At 39.3% G+C, this 20,291-nt stretch overlaps 1 protein-coding gene across 14 annotated transcripts in view; it reads left to right on the top strand.

Moving 5' to 3' along the window:
- CCDC83 (coiled-coil domain containing 83) overlaps positions 1-20,291 on the top strand; it is a 74,576-nt gene that overhangs the window by 39,269 nt on the left and 15,016 nt on the right. For all 14 annotated transcript variants that reach the window (XM_054241395.2, XM_078340104.1, XM_054241392.2 and 11 more), the window contains 3 exons: positions 7,552-7,643; positions 11,371-11,439; positions 20,122-20,243. In XM_054241395.2, the coding sequence (XP_054097370.2) occupies positions 7,552-7,643; positions 11,371-11,439; positions 20,122-20,243 (283 nt within the window). The remainder of the gene's footprint in view (positions 1-7,551; positions 7,644-11,370; positions 11,440-20,121; positions 20,244-20,291) is intronic.

Raw genomic sequence — 20,291 nt, 5'->3', positions numbered from 1 at the left:
AAATATTCTTGTATTTATGTCATTTCACTAATGTGTACCTCTCAAAGAAATGGTTGTGTGAAAAAGCCTATTTATTTTACTGCGATAAATGTGGCCCTCCATAGAGGTTGTACCAAGTTACACTTCTATCTGTATGCATGAGGATACCTATTTTCCCACATCTTCAACAACAGGGGGTAGTATCCAAATTTTTCTTTGTCAGAAATGGCATCTCATTGTAGTTTTAACTTCCATTTCTTTTGTGACAACGAATGTATCTTTTCATAACTTCAAGAGCTATATGAATTTCCTTTCCCATGACTCATTTTGTTCACACCCTTCACCCATTTTTCTATTGTGTTGTGGCACTCTTTACATTTTAAAGAAATTAGCTCTTTAACTGTGATATAAATTGCAAATATTTTTCCCATTTGTCATTCGTTTTTTTTGTTTGTGGGTAATGAAGCAATGTTGTGGCTTTAAAGTGCCCAACTTGTCAGTTTTTGATTTTATGTTTATGAGATTATGAATAAATTCTCCAATATTTTATTCTAAAATTTTTATTTTTTTTAATATTTAAGTCTTTGTTTTTGTGTGAGGAAGTAATCCAACTTTTTTACCAAATAGTTTTCCAGTTGTTCCAACATCATTATCAAATAAGCAGTTTTTATCCTAATGATTAGAAGTGCAAACTTTATTATACATTAACTTCTCATATATAGCTGAATCTTATTGCCTACTATTTATTAAATCTGCCTATACATTTGCTAACCAGGAGAATACTTTTTTAAAAGTTATTGTTCTGGTATGTCTTCAAAATTTTAAATATTTTAGCCAGTATTTATTTTACATTTTTAAAGTCAGAAAAGTGATCTCATATAAACTTAACCCATTATCTTGATCAGAAGTTTGGATAATTGGGTCAGGCATGGTGGCACATGCCTGTAATCCCAGCATTTTGTGGGGGTCCAAGGTGGGTGAATCACCTGAGCTCAGGGGTTCAAGACCAGCCTGGGCAACATGGTGAAACCCCATCATTACCAAAAATACAAAAATTATCTGGTGTGGTACCACACATCTGCGGTTTCAGCTACTTAGGATGCTTATATGGGAGGATCACCTGAGCTTAGTAAGCAGAGGATGCAGTGAGCCAAGATTGCGCCACTGCATTCCAGCCTGGGTGACAGAGCAAGACCTTATTTTAAATTAATGAATTAATTGTTAACTAGGATGATTTCTTTAACTTAAAAATTTTCATGCAGCTGTATTCAACTTTGGGGTGGTAATAACATTTATATATTGAATTATTTGCTGGCCAAGCCATGGGGCACAGCCATGAGAAAATAGTTATGAGCTTGTCTTATTTTCCATTAGTTTTAGGCACTTCTCCTAACCATCCAGGTAGCAGCAGCAACTCCACCAGGAGAACTATTAAAACAAGTTGGGGACCACTAACTAGACACAATGAATATGAGCAAGACTCCTAAATCAGTCTATCTGAAGGATTACTACCATCACCCCCCTCTTTTTCTCCTACTTTTCCTCTTCTACATAGGCTCCCTTCTTTCATGATTTTCCTGGAATTCTCCTCCAACAATTATGGGGTTTGTGTTAGTTAGGCTGCTTTACATGCAAGGAACAGAGATCGACTCAGACTATTGTTGGAGGCTGGGAGACTGCTGTAAGTGAAACAGGATATTAAAACTTTATTTAAAGTCTCAGCTTTTACACTGAGGTAGCAAAATGAGATGAGATACCACCACACAGATTTGCAATTTGATGAAGAAGAAAACCAGTTTCACACCTTGGACTAATGAATTCCAGCCTACAAAAGAAGTTAGAGAGGCCAAGAAAAAGTTATTAGAAATTAGTGGACAGCTTTTGGAAAGAGCTCTTGGTGTGCTATCAGTCCTACACTTTCCCCCACCGAGAAGCAGGTAAAATGTAATTCCTCCTCCATCTCACATCTGGATGGAAGGTCTTCAGAGAGACTCATCAGATGTTTCAGTACGTGTCCCCTGTAGTTTGGACATTCAGGTCTAGTTTATGACTCATCCCTGAGAAATCTAGGGAATAAGTGGCTGATGAGCTAACCACACTGACAGCAGAACACAGAAGAGGTGGCTGCTGCCTTGGGCAGGGCCTGCACTCCTGAGTTTGTCAAGACAAAGAGTGGAGGAATGTTTTTTGTCAACTTATTATGAGAGAGAGTTGGGGAACAGTCACATGAAATCTTGCCTGAGACAGCTGACTAGGGTGTTGGGGGCTGGTGATAGTTCCCCAACAGAAAAATCGGGATCTTGTATGTGTGGGAGAGGGGTGCAGAATTGAAAATCAGGGACCAACAGAAAAGTTGTTACCAACTTCTAAGGACAGTATTTGCTCAGCATCAAGGGAATGCAGATGAAATATCATTTGAAATTGGAAAGCTTATCCTCCAAAGAACCTACTAAAACACTCCCATGAGCAAGGCATCAGTCTTAAATGCCAGCTAGGACCAGAAAGTGGACATGAGCTTAAGACAGTATCAGTCAAGTGAGAGCTTTCTTTGGTTTTTCCATGCTCCTGTCTTCCTTTCAGCACTGAGAGAGAAATCATGGAAGCTCAAGGCAGAGGAAATAGCAGTAGGTCCATGTTAGGAAAGGGGATTGCTGTAACTATGAAAGAAATTTAAATTATTGCAATATTCAGGACGTATTAATTACCTGTTGGAGTACCTTTTGTTACGCAAAGGCACTAGGAGTCATAGGATTTACCATATATTTTATTGAGAAGAAGTCAATAGCCTCACAGTGTGACTTTTTAAAGGAGAGACAAATAATAAATTGCTTGACTTCCCAAGGGTCATACTTGTTGGCTGTAATACAAGTGAGAAAGAGGAAGACTACAGACAGAATGAGATTAGTTGTGGCTCTAGTCATGGCTCCTCCCCACATTTCTCTCCCCTGATTTGTGACTGTCCCTCTCATTGGCACCTCTGCTTTGATCTGCATACCTGTCCCCCTTCTACTTCCCACAGAACAGTTATTGCAGTATTCTCCAGCCCACTTCTAAAGACAGCCAGTGCCATCATCCACTTCATCAAAGATGACCCAAGGCCTTTGTCCACACTTCCTCATGGGTCACCAGTCAGCCCCACCACAAACTGTTCCTCAGTTGCCTGCCTTATTCAGCAGCCTCCCCTGAAGCCAGGGGCAGGAGAAAACACTTAGAGTTGCTTCCCTGAACTTTAGCTAGAATGGGATATTGGGACACTGGTACAGAAAACAGTCACTAATACATCCAGGCCAAGGCTACTTCTCCTCAATAAAAGGAAAAGGGACCTTAGATTAAGCCCAGGAACAGAGAAGGTGAGAGGTTATTACAAGTCATTATATAATTACAGTCACAGAGCATTTTTATTTTTGTCCTTTACTGGGGCACAGGTCAGGGATTCTTAAAAGTTCTTTGTACACTAACAGCAAATTTTTAAAAACTAGGTTCAAGACTCCTTACAAAAAAAGTGGCATTGCTTCTTTGAATGTTTTCTTGCCTATAAAGTCAGAGTCTCTAGGTGATCTCCAAGAGGACACACATTTCCAGCATCTGCTTTTCCATATCTTGTCTAATCCTTACAGGTTCCTTTGAGTTACATATAATTATGCCCAGTTTAAAGATAAGAAAACAGAGGCCCAGAGAAGTTAATTGCCTTTATCAAACTCACAAAGTTAGTAACTAATGGAACAGCAATTTGAACCCAGGTATGTTAGGCCCCAAACCCATCTGCTTCAATTTTAGTATCTGTGCTGCCCAAGTGAGCACCCCATCTGCTTCAAATAGTCCCCCTGAGTCTGTGATTCAGTGAGTTAGGGGTCACGCTGAAGAGATTACTACCTGGCCAGTGTTTCTGCTAGCTCTTGCTCAGTTTTCTCCAAAAAGGGCTGAAAAGAGGCCACTGCCACAGGGGAGGGTCAACAGGATGGAGCTGTGTGACCCCAGAAGTTGGAGAAGAGTGAATAACGAAGCTCCCAACAGGCCATGAAGGAGTAAACCAAAGCAGAGCCATACACAACAGGGAAGGTGGAACAGTGCAAAGCAAGCTTTAGCCAGTACAATTTGAGGTGGTGTCAGCTTCTGAAAAGGGACCCCGTTAGATGGTGTGTCCGAGAAGCAAGGAGTCTTCTGCACAGTCCTAATCTCTCAAGCTCCCACTTGCAGTGTCTCGAGCTTTAATGAGGAGACTTTTATGTGCTCCCACTTTCTTTGGCTGCATTCACCAATAAATCGTTAATTGTTGTTACCAGAAGCATCATCTGAACCACAAAAGATAACAATGAGATTCTCACATTCACCCTTGTGATGGGTACTGCACTTTTAAGAAGAAAAATGGTCTGTATAATTTTATATGAAAGTTGGAAGAGAGTCGAATGTGAATATTGCTTTTTCAGTATTAATAAGGCAATAGAGAAAGCTACATCTTTAGTCAGAGCATATTTGATAATCTATTTTTAAATTATTTACAGCCAGGAATTAATATTTCATGTTATCAAGCTCCAGGTTTTATGGTTTCTTTCAGAAACTAAAATCCATTAGGCTCCTGATTCATTGCAACTTTTAGATAGATTATTGTGTTTTGTTGAGTAGAAGTTCAAATAAATAACCAACATTAAGCTAATGGGCTAGGTTGTGAACTGAAAAAAGAAATTCCATCAGAAATTAGTTTGGAAGGCTCAAAATATTTATGGGATTACTTCAAATAAATAAGGAAAAATCCAAGCTATATAAATGGAAATATGTAGGTTACAATAATGAAGACTTCCATTTCTTATTCTCCAGATGTCAAATTAGACTAACTCCAAAAACTTAGCGAACTTCTTCCTTTTGAACCACTGCCTCACTCTAGTCCATCTCTATTAGAGGCAGAAACTGACCTCCCCTAACCGCCTTTTCTGGCCACCCCACAAGTTGGGAGAACTCTCCCCTTCTTTCTGTCTACCCCTTCTTCTCCTCCCCACCAAAGCTGCCCGAGAAGGGGAAGAACCGCCGGGCGCAATGGCTCACGCCTATAATCCCAGCACTTTGGGAGGCCAAGGCGGGTGGATCACCAGGTCAAATGCTAGAGACCATCCTGGTCAACAAGGTGAAACCCCGTCTCTACTAAAAGTACAAAAATTAGCTGGGCATGGTGGCACGTGCCTGTAGTAGTCCCATCTACTAGGGAGGCTGAGATAGGAGAATTGCTTGAATTCAGGAGGCGGAGGTTGCGGTGAGCCGAGATCGCGCCACTGCACTCCAGCCTGGATAACAAGAGCGAAACTCCATCTCAAAAAAAAAGAGAAGGAGAAGAACCAATATTTGTTTTCTGGTGCGGAAGCCTCAGATCACTGCCCACCAAAGACTTGCAGTTTGCCAAATTTTATTTTCTTCAAAATACTTTTTGGCATATATTGTGTCCCAGGGATACAGTAATGGAAAGATATGGAAGAGAAGTTTTTACTTTCTACTCTCAGCGTTTTCATCTAATAGGGAAAATGGTTATGCCAGTACGAAGTATAGATAAGGGCTGAATAACTCTTCCCAGCTCTCTGGCCCCCGAGTTCTGGTGGCAGTTGGGTTCCTGGTCAACTGAAAGACCAGACCTGCAGATCTCCTTCTTTATAGCATAAGATCCCTGAGCGTTCTTCTTTGGCTGACTTGGTCTGTGAAGAAAAATTTCCCTTTGAAACAATTCCCTAAATCAGAGGGCCTCAACCCCACCAGGCCACAGACCAAGATCAGTCTGTGGCCTGTTAGGAACCAGGTCACACAGCAGAAGGTGAATGGTGGGTAAGCAAGTGAAGCTTCACCTGTACTTACAGCCGCTTCCCATCACTTGCATTACCACCTGAGCTCCGCCTCCTGTCCAACAGCACCGACATTAGATTCTCTTAGATGAGCAAACCCTTCTGTGAACTGCACATGTGAAGGATCTAGGATGCATCCTCCATATGAGAATCTAACGTCTAATGATCTGTCACTGTCTCCCATCACCCCTGGATGGGACCATCTAGTTACAGTGAAACAAGCTCAGGGTTCACCATGATTCTATATTATGGTGAGTTGTATAATTATTTCATTATATATTAAAATGTAATACTAATAGAAATAAAGTGCACAATAAATGTAATGCACTTGAATCATCCCCAAACCATCCTCCTTTCCCACTCAGTCTGTGGAAAAACTGTTTTCCACGAAACCAGTTTCTCGTGCAAAAAAGGTTGAGGACTGCTGTCCTAAATGGAAATAAGGTTCTGTAGCACTGTTAGTACAATACTGTTGTTGAGTTATAGGATAAGTGAAGTAAGCCTCTGGACCTCTCCAGAAATCTAGCAGCCATGATTTTTCAACATCATTTGTATGGGAAAATACTTCCTGAATTCCAAATAATCGTCCTGTTATATAAATAAAGCACAACTAATGGAAATATATAACACAGAACTTCTAATAAAACACAATTAACCTTGATTGTTGTCAGATTAACTGGTTTGTAGTACAGATTCCTCATTTTTCACATTGCTGACTACCTTATTCAATCCCTGAATGTTACCTCCTCAAAAAAAGCTTTCTCTGACCACTTGAACTAAAATAGAGAATTTTAGTTTTCCTTCCTCACACACATCACCACCTGAAATATTATTTATTTACCTGTTTACTTATTTATGATCTGGCTTCCCTATTAGAATGTACATATCACAAGGACAGGGTTTTTTTCTGTCTTAATCAGCAATATTTGCAGGGTATACGCACTGTTTAGCATACAAAAAGATTTCGATAGTTATTTGTTGAAAACAAGAATTAACAAATTAGACTCATTTGTCCAGCTTTTTATTCTCCACTCTTTAAAGTAGCCTTGCTATCCATCGTCTCATTTTCCTTAAGAAGGGATGTTGATTACATGATCTCTAAACATCTTTCATGGCCTAAAATTTTATGATTCTTTGCTCTCTCAATAATGACATTTGTGAGCATGAGAAAATCTGGAGAGGACAGAGAATCCTGTGCTTCTTTCTGTCTTTCTTTCTTGCCTGAGCCTAACTTACAACCAGGTCTGTCAACTTTCCCAGTCCCTTAATCCCTATCTACTTTCCTCTCCTCGTTCTGTCTTTCCTTCCCCAGGAAACACATGCCAAGAATAGTGGAAATCTAGTTAGATGGAGTCAGATAGACAGAAAGCTACTTGAACAGATAATAAAGTCTTCATATTTTTGTTGTGAAGTAATAGGTTGTGTAATATGAAAGGTAGACTGCCACACAAATGCTGAACTGTTTGAAATTCTGCCTTTGGAGAGATGGTCCTTTGAAAATACAAATGTTCTTGTGTAAGAGATCTTAAAGTAATTCATATTAAGGTACTAGTAAATTATTAGAGTATATCTTTTAATTGGAGGAACTACATTCATCAGTAAAAACATACTCTGAAAATTCAGGGAAAAAATGTGTAGAAAGGAGAAGTGAGAATGATGGAAAATAAAATTTACTGACATCATAGTTTTACCTAGAATCAGCCTTATTGTTAAGGCTTTTAATTTTCTTTCTTTCTTTCTTTTTTTTAAGAACACTATAAAGTCACTCTGGAAGATTCTAGAAAGAAAATAGTCAAAGAAACTTTGTTGCAACTGGACCAAAAGAAGGAATGGGCTACACAGGTATAATTCAATTTTCTTAAAAACACAACAAAACAAACATTTTCCCCCTGTATTTTCTTTAGGTATATTATAGTGCTTAAGGACTTTGGGTATATTCTCAAATTTGGGATGCTCAACTTGTAATAATGGCTGTAACAAATATTAAAATAAAAGTTTTGAATGAATCATAAAATAAAATATAATTTGTCTAAAAAGTACTTTCTTATATATCCAAACCTAAGAACATGCATTCTGAAGGCAGACAGTTTGAGTTTAAACTACTGTTCTACACTTACTGGCTGCATAATGAATTTGTTACTTAGCTTTTCTGGGCTTCTGTTTTCTAACCTATAAAATGGAGAATAATACTAGTATATACTTTAAAGAAACAGTGTGATGATTAAATGAGATTATTTAAGTACCATAATGTCTCACAAGAAGCAAGAGCTCAGTTAATTTTTTCTTTTCTTTTTTTTTTTTTGAGACAGGATCTTGCTCTGTTGCCCAGGCTGGTGTGCAGTGGCACAGTCACAGCTCACTGCAGACTTCACCTCTTGGGCTCAAGCAATCCTGTCACCTCAGCCTTCTGAGTATCTGGGACCACAGGCATGTGCCACCATGCTTGGCTGATCACTGAATTATTAATCAGATTTTTTTAAGTATAAGGAATATAGGTTGAGTATCCCTTATTTGACACATGTTTCAGATTTTGGATTTTTTCAGATTCTGGAATATTTGCATTATACCAGTTGAGCACCTCAAATCCCAAAATCCAAAATCAAAAGAAGTCTGCGCTGGGTGCAGTGACTTACTCCTGCAATCTCAGTACTTTGGGAGGCCAAGGTGGGTAGATTGCTTGAACTCAGGAATTTGAGCCCAGCTTGGGCAACAGGGTGAAACCCTGTCTCTACCAAAAATACAAAAATTAGCTGGAAGTGGTGGTGCATGCCTGTAGTCCCAACTATTTATTTGGGGTGCTGAGGCAGGAGGACTGCTTGAGCCCAGGAAGTCTAGGCTGCAGTTAGCCATATTTGCACCACGGTACTCCAGCCTGGACAACAAAATGAGACCTTGTCTCAAAAAAAAAAAAAAAATCTGAAATTCTCCACAGTCTGAAACTTTTTGAGTGCCAACATGATGGTCAATGAAAATGTTCATTGCATTTTAGATTTCACATTCTCAGATTTTGAATGCTCAAACTGTAATAATGGTTGTATGAAAATATTAAAATAAAAGTTTTAAATGAATCATAAAATGAAATATAATTTGTAGAGAAAGTACTTTCTTATTTATACAAACCGAAGAGAGTATATTCTATATTGCTGGCACCTTAAAAATTGGGGATATAAAGCATTTTTTGAGGCATAATTTTCAACCTTATATGTTCTATAATTCCTTTGTTTTACATAAAATATCTGACTTTTTTTTTTTACAATCTTGACCTCTCTTCAAACTATCTTCCAAATTAGTGAGATCCCCCATTGAGATTGTCTGTTCATCTGCGACATTCTTTTCTCAGAAGAAATAAACATCTGTTCTTTTTTCAAAAATGTTCCTTACTGAATTTCAGTTGCTATTTGTTGCATCCCTGTTGGTTCAGTCGTTCTTTTATTCTTACTCTTTTATTGCATTTTTTTTTACTAATTTACACAAATACAGAAGATTTTGGACAATTGATCAGCAATTTATTTGCTCATGCAGTTCAGCCAGTTTGTAAGTGAATCTGACTCACTCACATGGTGAAATCAACCATTAAGTAATCTGACCATAGTTAAGATGATGAAAAGTGGATATATAGGCCAAATAAGCATATGACTTAAAGAATATATCATGAGGATTTTTCTAAATACTCTTTCAAGCATTTCACATTTAAGTCTCTCAGCAATCCAGTAAGCTGTAGAGACTTGCTAATGAGGAGACTGGAGCACAGAACAGTTTTATGATTTGCCCAGAGCAAGTGGGAAGATCGAGATTCATTTCAGAAGGACTCCTTCAGATCATTGCTCCTAATCTCTAAACTATACCATTTTCTTTTCTCCACAGAATGCCGAACACTCACATGCTTGAATGACTTTTCCTCATTTTAGCTGGCTATTTTATCATACAGTTCAATATCCTATAATCCAGTGCTGTGCAACCTTAGATGCACATTGGAGTCACCCGAGAAACTTTTTTAACCCAGGTGATACCTGTATCTCACCCTTAGCGAAGGCTGATATATTGCCCTGGGATGTTGTGTGGGCTTCTGGACTTTTCTAAGCTTCCAGGAGATTCAAATATGTAACTAAGGTTGAAATCACCATCCACTGTTAGAATCCAGCCATTAGCAAATTAACTTCAGTTAGGAGCTACTTCTTGCTTTTGTCCAAATGAAATTCTGTGTTGGAAGAAATTAGAATTATTAGTTGTAACTGGAGTATAAAAGTTCCTGGTTCCTAAGAAATATAGGTCCACTTGTAATTTAATAAGCATGACTTAAAGCAATATTTTTATGGCAAGTCTTTCAACTCAGGGATAGCCTGGGGAGAAATGCCAAATGTGGGTGAAGGGGAGAAGAAAAGCAAAGCACACTGTCATGTGTGTACCTACGCAACTGTCTTGCATGCTCTGTACATGTACCCCAAAACCTATAATCCAATAAAAAATTAAAAAAAAAAAAAAAAAAGACTTTAATAGAGCTGGGCACAGTGGCTCACACCTGTACTCCCAGCACTTTGCGAGGCCAAGGTGGGTGGATCACTTGAGGTTAGGAATTCAAGACCAGCCTGGCCAACATGGTGAAACCCGATCTCTACTAAAAATAGAAAAATTAGCCAGGTGTGGTGGCAGGTGCCTGTAATCTCAGCTACACCAGAGGCTGAGACAGAAGAATCCCTTGAATCCAGTAGCAGAGGTTGCAGTGAGCCAAGATCACACCACTGCATTCCAGCCTGGGTGAAACAGTGAGACTCCATCTCAAAAAAATAAATAAATAAAATACTTTAAAGGTAAAATTTGCCCTTAACATACTTTTAAATCATTTCTGTTCATGTTTATAATCTAGAATATTTTTCTTAATTTCTCTTCTTTTGGTTGTGGCCTTCAGTTACTAAATACTGAATTTGTACCATGGTATCCATATAAAAGCATCTCACAGAGAAATACAGTTGGTTATTCACTATGAAATTCTTTTCAATATCCACGTAATTGAAAATAAATTTATATTTTATAATCCTACTGATAAAGACTTTTGTCTTCTTTGTCTGAAATGCCTTTCTTCAGGAGACTATCTAGCCTGCTACCCTCAAACTACTTGCTGTTAGATTTAAAAATATGTATGTTGTAATTAATGACATGCAAAATTTTTTCAAATTAAAAAGGTAGTCATCTGTTCATGCTTTTGCTATATGTTGGATTACGTCTGGGACTATAAACTTAAGGAATGTTTGATGACTGCAGTTTAACCATCTTAATTGTGAAAGATGATTTCACCATGGCAGTCAGATTCAGTCACAATGGAGGTCAACTGAATAGTCAGTTATACATTGTCCAGTTCTCCAAATCACCTGTAATTGACAGTGTAAATCAGCAAAAGCAATATAATAGAATAGTAAAGATTGAACAATCAAACCAAACGTTCTTAAGTATGTTCCTGAAATAATTGCAGACACAATCTAAAATGAATGATCAAGTAAACTGTGCATCAGTGTTGCTAAAATTGTGAATCAGCATGTGACAACTCGTCCTTAATCCAGAAACTTTCTTTTAGAATGCGGTAAAGCTCATTGACAAGGGCAGTTATCTAGCGATCTGGGAGAATGACTGGCTCAAAAAAGAGGTAAGTGGAATTTACCAAAACAAACAATCCCTTAATTCTCATTTTTTGAACCGGAAATGACTTTTAATTATGAACTGAAGTCATGGGAAAAGCATGGTACCATGACTGACTGAAACAAAATAAAATTCAAGTGGAGTCCTCATCTTACTATAAGTTGTTACTCAACAAATATCACAAATAATCTCAATAATAACCAGAAAAGTTGGGGTTTACAATTCACACAGTAAACTCAAATGTGCAAAGTTTCTTTATGTCCTGAAACTTGATTTGGTCTTCCTCATGAACCCGCTTCCTCCTGAGTGATGGGGCACGGCTAAAGGACCATTCTAAGCTCATTCTCTGCTGGGTTAAGTTGCCTCTTTTGAATGACATGGTCTCCTTTGGTCTGTACCACTGACATTTGAACCAGATAATTCTTTATGATGAGGTACTATACTGTTTCCCCTAGATTGTACATTTCAGTCCTCTCTGCCCTTACTTCCATATCTCCTTACCTTCATCTGTGTAGAAAACTACAACTCATCCTCAGGCATGGATTTCGATTATCAACTTCCTTGTGAATCATTTTGTAATCCCTCCAGGAAATTCTGGGTGCTCCTTCCCCAGAGTTTTCTAGCTTTATTGTAACTCTTGCTAAAACATGTTGAAATTGTCTATTTATGTATCTGTCTCATTAATACAAAGAGCAGGGTATATCTTTTCAACTATATATCCATGGCACCTGATAAATAATCTGTGTTCATTAGTTATTGAATGAATGAATGTCAGTGAATATAGATATACTCATTGAAGGGATTAATCAAATAAATAGCTTAGATCATAGATGAAAGAAGCAGCTAGGTTAAAACCATTGTGAATTGTTTACTGTAGTTCAAGATGGTAGGCTGCATCCAACCTCTCCTGAGGGCCCACTGAAATACAATTGTAAATATTATAAAAAGGAAATAATCCACAAAGGGAACAAGAAGAGTTAACAGCAGGTGAAATGTCAGAAATCTTCTGAAAGACAAAAAGCAGATGTGAGAGTATCTTGTTGGATGAAACAGGAAGCTATGACTTGGGCCAGATGTTACAAGAGAATTACAGAGGATGTGCAAAACTCAATGCATTTTCAGAAACCTGGGAGATTCTCTGCTCAGAGTCTGTATGTGCTATAGATGGTGGAAACAGGAACTGGAGCAGAAAACGAGAGGGTTACTTGATGGTCTGAACAGGGAACATCTGTATCAGTAAGCATGCGCCATCACCCTCTACCATTTCCCTCACATACCACCAATGTGCTTAGTTCTGAACTAACAGCCCGATAACTGTCCTCTGAAAACACTGAACAAATTATCGGCTAAAGACCAAGGTTTCTAGTGTAGACATTAGATGTTTCTGTGCCCCACAGAAAATCCTTCCTATGTTGGCATTTAGGAAGCCACAACCTAATATCCCACTCCTGCCTTCCCATCCTTTGGGATTTGCCATTTCACACCTCCTGCCATACCACATACAGTCTCCAGTCCACATTCCCATTCAGAGGAAAAATGTGATATGAAAACAGACCTATTTATACAATGGTGGAGAAAATCCATGCCATTCTCCAGACTTTTCTTAAATATAAGTAGACATCCAAGGACCACCAAGCATTTAAGTACATTTAGCACAACAGAAGAGAAAGACCAAGTGAACTAATAACAACAAAATAAAGAGTAAACAATAACAACAAAAACTGTGGAAGAAATAGAAAAAAATTTAGGAAACTATGAAGGTCTTTTATTAGTATAATCAAAAATATCTGGCCAGACATGGTGGCTCACACCTGTAATCCCAGCACTTTGGGAGACTGACATGGGCAGATCACTTGAGGCCAGGAGTTCAAGACCAGCCTGGCCAACATGGCGAAACTCCGTCTCTACTAAAAATACAAAAGTTAGCCCAGGCGAGGTGGCACATGCCTGTAGTCCCAGCTACTTGGGAGGCTGAAGTACGAGACTCACTTGAGCCTGGGAAGCGGAGGTTGCAGTGAACCAAGATCCTGTCAAAGCACTCCAGCCTGGATGACAGAGTGAAACCCTATCTCAAAAAAAAAAAAAAAAAAAAAAATCTGGCCCGGTGCGGTGGCTCACACCTATGATCCCAGCACTTTGGGAGACCAATGCAGGCAGATCACTTGACTGTAAGAGTTCAAGATCAACTTAGGCAACACGGTGAAATTCCATCTCTCTCCATAGATAGATATATAGATAGATGATAGATAGATAGATAGATAGATAGATAGATAGATAGACATAGAGGTATAGATATATATAAAGGGAAAGAGAGAAAATATATATATTTTTTTTTCAATTGTAGAAGGCATTTTATTTATAAAACAAGATGCTTTCAGAACAAAAATCAAATATAAAACAGGAAACAGACTAGGCATGGTGGTCCATGCCTGTAATTGCAGTACTTTGGGAGGCCAACACAGGAGGATTGCCCAGGAGTCTGAAACCAGCTTGGGCAACATAGTGAAACCCCATCCATAAAAAAATAGAAATGTTAACCAGGCATGGTGGTGAGTGCCTGTAGTCCCAAATACCCAGGTGGCTGAGGTGGGAAGACTGCTTGAGCTCAGCAGTTTGAAGCTGCAGTCAGCTCTGATCAAGCCACTGCACTCCAGCCTGGGCAACAGATTGACACTCCATCTCAAAAATAAAATATAATACAGAGATCAACTCTCAAACCAGGGAAGTCCACAATACAACAAAAAAGGAAGAAGAGAAATAAGAAACACAGAGCACGAATGTAAGATGTACAATATCCAACTAATACATAGTAATTTCAGAAAGAAAGAATAAGAGCCAGTGCAGTGGCTCACTCCTTTAATTCCAACACTTTGGGAAGCTGAGGTGGGAGGATTGCTTGAGCCCAGGCATTCAAGACCAGACTCAGCAACATAGCAGGACCTCAGCTCTACAAAAAATAAATAGCTGTGGTCCCAGCTACTTAGGAGGCTGAAGCGGGAGAATCACTTGAGCCCAGGAGGTTAAGGCTTCAGTGAGCTATGATCACACCATTGCACTCCTGCCTGGGTGACAGAGAGTCTCAAAAAAAGAAAAAAGAAAGAGAGGGAAAATGGAGGGAAGGAAATCATCAATGAAATAATAGAAAAAAATTTCAGGGCTCTGAAAAGGACATGAATTTTTAGAACACCAAGAACAAAAGGAAAATTCTAAAAGTTTCTGGCAGAAGCAGGTAGGGTTGGGAGTGAAGTTAACTACAAAGGAATTAGACCCAAACTGACATTTTATTTTTCAATAGCAAAGTTCAGATGAACAATTATCTTTAACTTGGAGTTCTATACTCAGCTAAACTAGATTAAGGACAAATAAAGCTATTTTCAGAAATGCAAAGGCTCAGAATGCTTTGCATGCTTTCTCAGGAATTTACTTAACCACATACTTCAGCAAAACAAGAAAGTAAACTGATGAAGAGAAAAACAGGAAATAGTGTACTTCCCAAAATACCAGGGAAGAAGTGTCTGAGGATGATAATTGTGTTGCAGGCCAGAAAGTATCCTTTCCAGTTGAAAGTGTTCTCAATCCCAGGCTCTAAACTCAACATATTCGACAACCAGCTGTGCAACTCCATTTAAATGCACCACAGACTTCTCAAACTCCTAAATTGACTGCAAACCCTTTTTCCCATAACTGCCTCCTCTCCTACTTTGTCTGTCTCACTTAAGAATGCCACCATTATCCAGTCACCTAAGCCAGAGACTTGGGAGTTAAGTCACCCCTGTTTATACTCAAGGGATTTGTCCCAGAACTCCCACTTATACCAAAATCCAAGCACATTCACATCTGGCAGTCAGCCCTGCAGAGCCCATGTTTATAGCATAGGTTATAGAATGTAGATGAGTTTTGCACCCCAGAAATACTGCATTTTTTATCTGTGTTTGGTTGAAAAAAATCTGCATGTTGGCTGGATATGGTGGCTCCCGCCTGTAATCCCAGCACTTTGGTAGGCTGAAACAGATGGATCACTTGAGGTCAGGAGTTTGAGACCAGCCTGACCAACATGGTGAAACCCCATCTCTACTAAAAATGCAAAAATTAGCTGGGCATGGTGGTGGGCACCTGTAATCCCAGCTACTCAGGAGACTGAGGCAGGAGAATCACTCGACCCAGGAAGCAGAGGTTGCAGTGAGCTGAGATCACACCACTGCACTCTAGCCTGGGTGGCAGAGTGAGACCCCCATCCAAAAAAAAAAAAGAAAGAAAGAAAAGAAAAGAAACCTGCATGTGTTGTTCAAGTGCCAACTATTTTATTTTTATTTTTAAAATTTATTTATTTACTTTTGAGACAGAGTCTCGCTCTGTCACCCAGGCTGGAATGCAGTGACACGATCTCGGCCCACTGCAACCTCCATCTCCCAAGTTCAGGCGCTTCTTGTGAAAACATTTGGCAAGGAAATAAAAATGTAGTTCCAGGGATTACAGGCACGTGCCACCATGCCACGTCTAATTTTTTTTTTTTTTTGGTATTTTTAGTACAGACGGGTTTTCACCATGTCGGCCAGGCAGGTCTCGAACTCCTAACTTCAGGTGATCCACCAGCCTCAGCCTCCAAAGTGCTAGGATTACAGGTGGTGAGCTACCACCCCTGGCTGAAGTGCCAACTATTTTAAAAATGTTCTTTTCACTTCTCACATTCAGAAGGCCTCCAAGTCCCATCACTTCTACTTTGACCACCTCTCCTTCTCTGCCATTATCCTAGTTCAGGCCTCATTATCTCTCACCCAGATCTTTTACTTAGGTCTTACCTGGTTTTCCTCCCTGCCTAGAATGGAACCTTCCCCTTTCTCTTTCACACTGCCTCAAAGTCATCTTTCTAAAACATAAAGCTATCTGTAGTCCCAGCTACTTGGGAGGCTGAGGCAAGAGGATCGCTTGAGCCTAGGAGGCAGAGGTTGTAGTGAGCCAAGATTGTGCCATTGCTCTCCAGCTTGGGTAACACAGTGAGACTCTGTCTCAAAAAAATAAATCAAAATCAAAAATAAATAAATAAAGCATGGTCGTGTCAATCTTCTGCATAAAATCACTCAATGACTGACTTGCCGGTCATTTCAGAGATGTCAGGGAGCATGAAAGGGGTTTTGCCCTTGACTACTTCTTTAAAATAAGTTTTAAATTTACAGAATTATTGCAAGGATACAAAGAGAGTTCTCCTATACACCACACCCAGTTTCCTCTATTACTGACATCTTACATTGTATGGTACATCTATCATAATTAATGGAGAAGGTGGTCTGGCCCACATTGTGCGCCATGCAGAAAAGTTTGAGCTCTCTCTAGCAAGTAACAGAGAGTCATTAAACTCTATTTCTTAGTAGCCTGTTTCTGGTTTATGAGGACAGAGTACCTTAAGCTTATCTAGCCCAATCTACCCTTCTACTTGAACCCTGTACATACAAAGTAGCCACCTAACCTGTGCTTAAATGCCATCTATGAAACAAAGCTCACTGCCTTTTGAGAGAATGTACTTCAGCTACATGCACTTCTTATTAATGAGTTAAATATAGCCTTTGTTTCTAACTTCAAGCCACTAGCAATATTTGAGCCTTTTCCATGGCAATGGTATTGCTTTATATTATAATTATCTGTGGTTTTAATTGCTAGATTATAAGCTCTCTTGAGGGAAGGAGCCATGCCTTATTCACCCTTGCATCTTTCTACATCTAGCTCTGAACCTTGCCCATAATAAGAATTTATGTTCAGCTTTATCCATGTCAACAAAAACAACAACAACAAAAAGAATTTATGACTGGACACGGTGGCTCACGCCTATAATCCTAGCACTTTGGTAGGCCAAGTTGGGCGGATCACTTGAGTTCAGGAGCTCAAGACCAGCCTGGCCAACATGATAAAACCCCATCTCTACTAAAAATTTTTTTTAAAAATTAGCTGGGTGTCATGGCAGGTGCCCATGGAAGGTGCCGTCGGGCTAAGGCAAGAGAATTGATTGAACCCAGGAGGCAGAGGCTGTGGTGAGCTGAGATCATGCCACTGCATTCCAGCCTGGGTGACAGAGCATAAATAAATAAATAAATAAATAAATAAGAATTCATGGCTGGGTGGCTCATGCCTATAATCCCAGCACTTTGGGAGGCCAAGGCAAGCAGCTTGCTTGAAGCCCAGGAGTTTAAGAGCAACCTGGGCAACATGACGAAATCCCATCTCGACAAAAAATACCAAAAAAAAAAAAAAAATTTATCCAGGTGTGTTGGCACACCTGTAGTTCTCACTACTCCCACTACTGAAGTGGGAGGATCACCCAAGCCCTAGGAGGTTGAAGTTGAAGTAAGCCGGGAAGGTACCACTGCGCTCCAGCCTGGGTGACAGAGCAAGCCCTGTCTCATGTTTTGGGTTTTTTTTGTTTTTGTTTTTGCTTTTGATAAAGGGTCACACTCTGTCACCCAGGCTGAAGTATAGTGGTGCAATCATAGCTCACTGTAACACTGAACTTCGGGACTCAAGTGATCCTCCTGCCTCAGTCTTCCAAGTAGTGGATACTACAGGTGCATACTACCACACCAAGCTCATTTTTTCTAATTTTTGTTTTTTCTGTTATTTGCTCAGAATTCACGCATTTAATAAATGGTGATGTTACAGAGATATGCATATGGTAACATACTGAATGCTTTAAGATTCCAAAATACAATTAAATCTCAGTAACAAAGCAGAAAATGTTAGTCATCTCCTTCTGAGTACCCATCTCAGTTACACTCTTGGTAGCTCCTGACAACAGATACTGAATCTAAACTCCTGTGCCTTTTTTGTTTCATCGTATTCCCTCAAGACTTTTATTACTTCCTCCAGTTTATATTACCATTATTCTTGCCAGTCTACCTCTTCCTATTTTACGCTCTAGCTTCTAATTCTCCTATTGTTCTGATCTCTCTCCATTAGCGCCTCCTGATCCAGCACCTGTGTAGTTCATGCTGCTTTGGGTGGTGGAGAGGTGGGTTTGGAGGTTTTATCTAGTAACGTTCTTCTATATACTCTTCCCACTATCAAGCCCTTTTTGTACAAAAGTTATCAAAATACGCTTTCTTTTCTGACACAGAGTCTCACTCTGTTGCCCAGGCTGCAGTGCAGTGGCATGATGTCAGCTCACTGTGATCTCCACAATCTCAAGTGATTGTCCTGTCTCAACCTCCCAACAAAACACACCACAGATGCGAGCTCTATCAACAGAACCAGGATACTTGTTCCTCTTTGAATCAACCACATTATTTTTCTTCTTCTTTTTTACAAGACCAATTGATGTACCAAAGTTAGTCAGTTTTTTCAGTAAACATTAACTAAACTTGCTATGTTTATCAATGACTTTCCATCATCTACAGGATAAAAACCAAACTCTTTAGCATTATTTAGCTCTTTTTTAATTATCCAGTTCCTCTCTTGCTTCTCCCTATTCTTATTTTGTATCTGTCCACATCAAAATGATCATGCCTTTGCACATGTGCTTTCTTCTGCCTGGGGCACAGCCTCCTATGTCTGCCTAGGGAGTCCCTGCTTAGCTTTCAGGATCCAGATTAGGTGTCATCTCTTCTATTAATGCTCCCTTATCCCCGACAACTGACAGAAGTAGGATGAACCTCTCTCTCCTCCCATAGCACCTGGATGGCTTCCATTTTGATTTTTATTGTGCTATTTTCTGTTTTCATCACCATTTTTCCCACTAGGCTACAAGATCCTTGAAGCTTACCACTTATTGTTGATCCTTTGTTCCCAAAGTGTAATATCATTTCTGCCATGATAGGCATACAATACAACTGAATGAATGAACGAATGGACAACAATATTTCATCTACCTAACAGTTCTCAGAACTTCCTAGCACTCGGAGAGAACATCATTGTATTCTAGAGGCTGATAGAAGGACTACTAGGCCTGTGCTTCTCTTTTAAAAAGTATCAATAAATAGCATTTTCCCAGTGTTATTGGTTTTCATTGTATTGTTTATAATTACCTTAGATATGTCCTAACTTAGCTACTAATATGCCCTATTGCTAAATTCATCACCCATGTTTTCTCAGTTATCTCTGCCTCTGGCTCATATATAAGTTCAGCAGTGTTTTCGAAGGGTAGAAAAGGACAATTCCTGCTATTCTGTAATAACTACCTAACTATTCAGACAAGTTCTGCTGATGATCTAAAAAAGATTTCCACCTATTCCTTTTTAGAGAGGAAGGACAAAGCAAGTCCAGTAATAAATGATGCATAATAGGTCTTCCCTTCAGGCAAATGCACTTTTAGAAGTTGAGTTTATTATAGTAAACTTAATAGAACTTGGCTGGACATGGTGGCTGACACCTGTAATCCTAGTACTTTGGGAGGCTGAGGTGGGCAGATCACCTGAGGTCAGAAGTTCTAGACCAACCATGGCCGACATGGAGAAACCCTGTCTCTACTAAAAATACTAAATTAGCTAGACGTGGTGGCACATGCCTGTAATCCCAGCTACTCAGAAGGCTGAAGCAGGAGAATCGCTTGAACCTGGGAAGTAGAGGTTGCAGTGAGCTGATATTGCACCACGGCACTCCAGCCTGGGTAACAAAAGTGAAACTATGTCTCGAAAAAGAAAAGAAAAGAAAACTTAATAGAACTAAATCAGTAAGTACCAACACTCATTCTTTCCTCTGAGAACAGGTTGCAATTCACAGAAAAGAAGTTGAAGAATTACAAAATGCTATTCATAAACTGGAAGAAGAAAATTTGGTGCTTATTGATCAATTATTCAACTGTAGACTTGTGGATCTCAAAATACCCAGGTGAAAATTATTTATATATATATATATATATATATATATATATATATG

Source organism: Callithrix jacchus, chromosome 10, assembly GCF_049354715.1.
Source record: "Callithrix jacchus isolate 240 chromosome 10, calJac240_pri, whole genome shotgun sequence".
NCBI classification, from domain to species: domain Eukaryota; kingdom Metazoa; phylum Chordata; class Mammalia; order Primates; family Cebidae; genus Callithrix; species Callithrix jacchus.
This window is presented reverse-complemented; position numbering and strand designations above follow the sequence as displayed.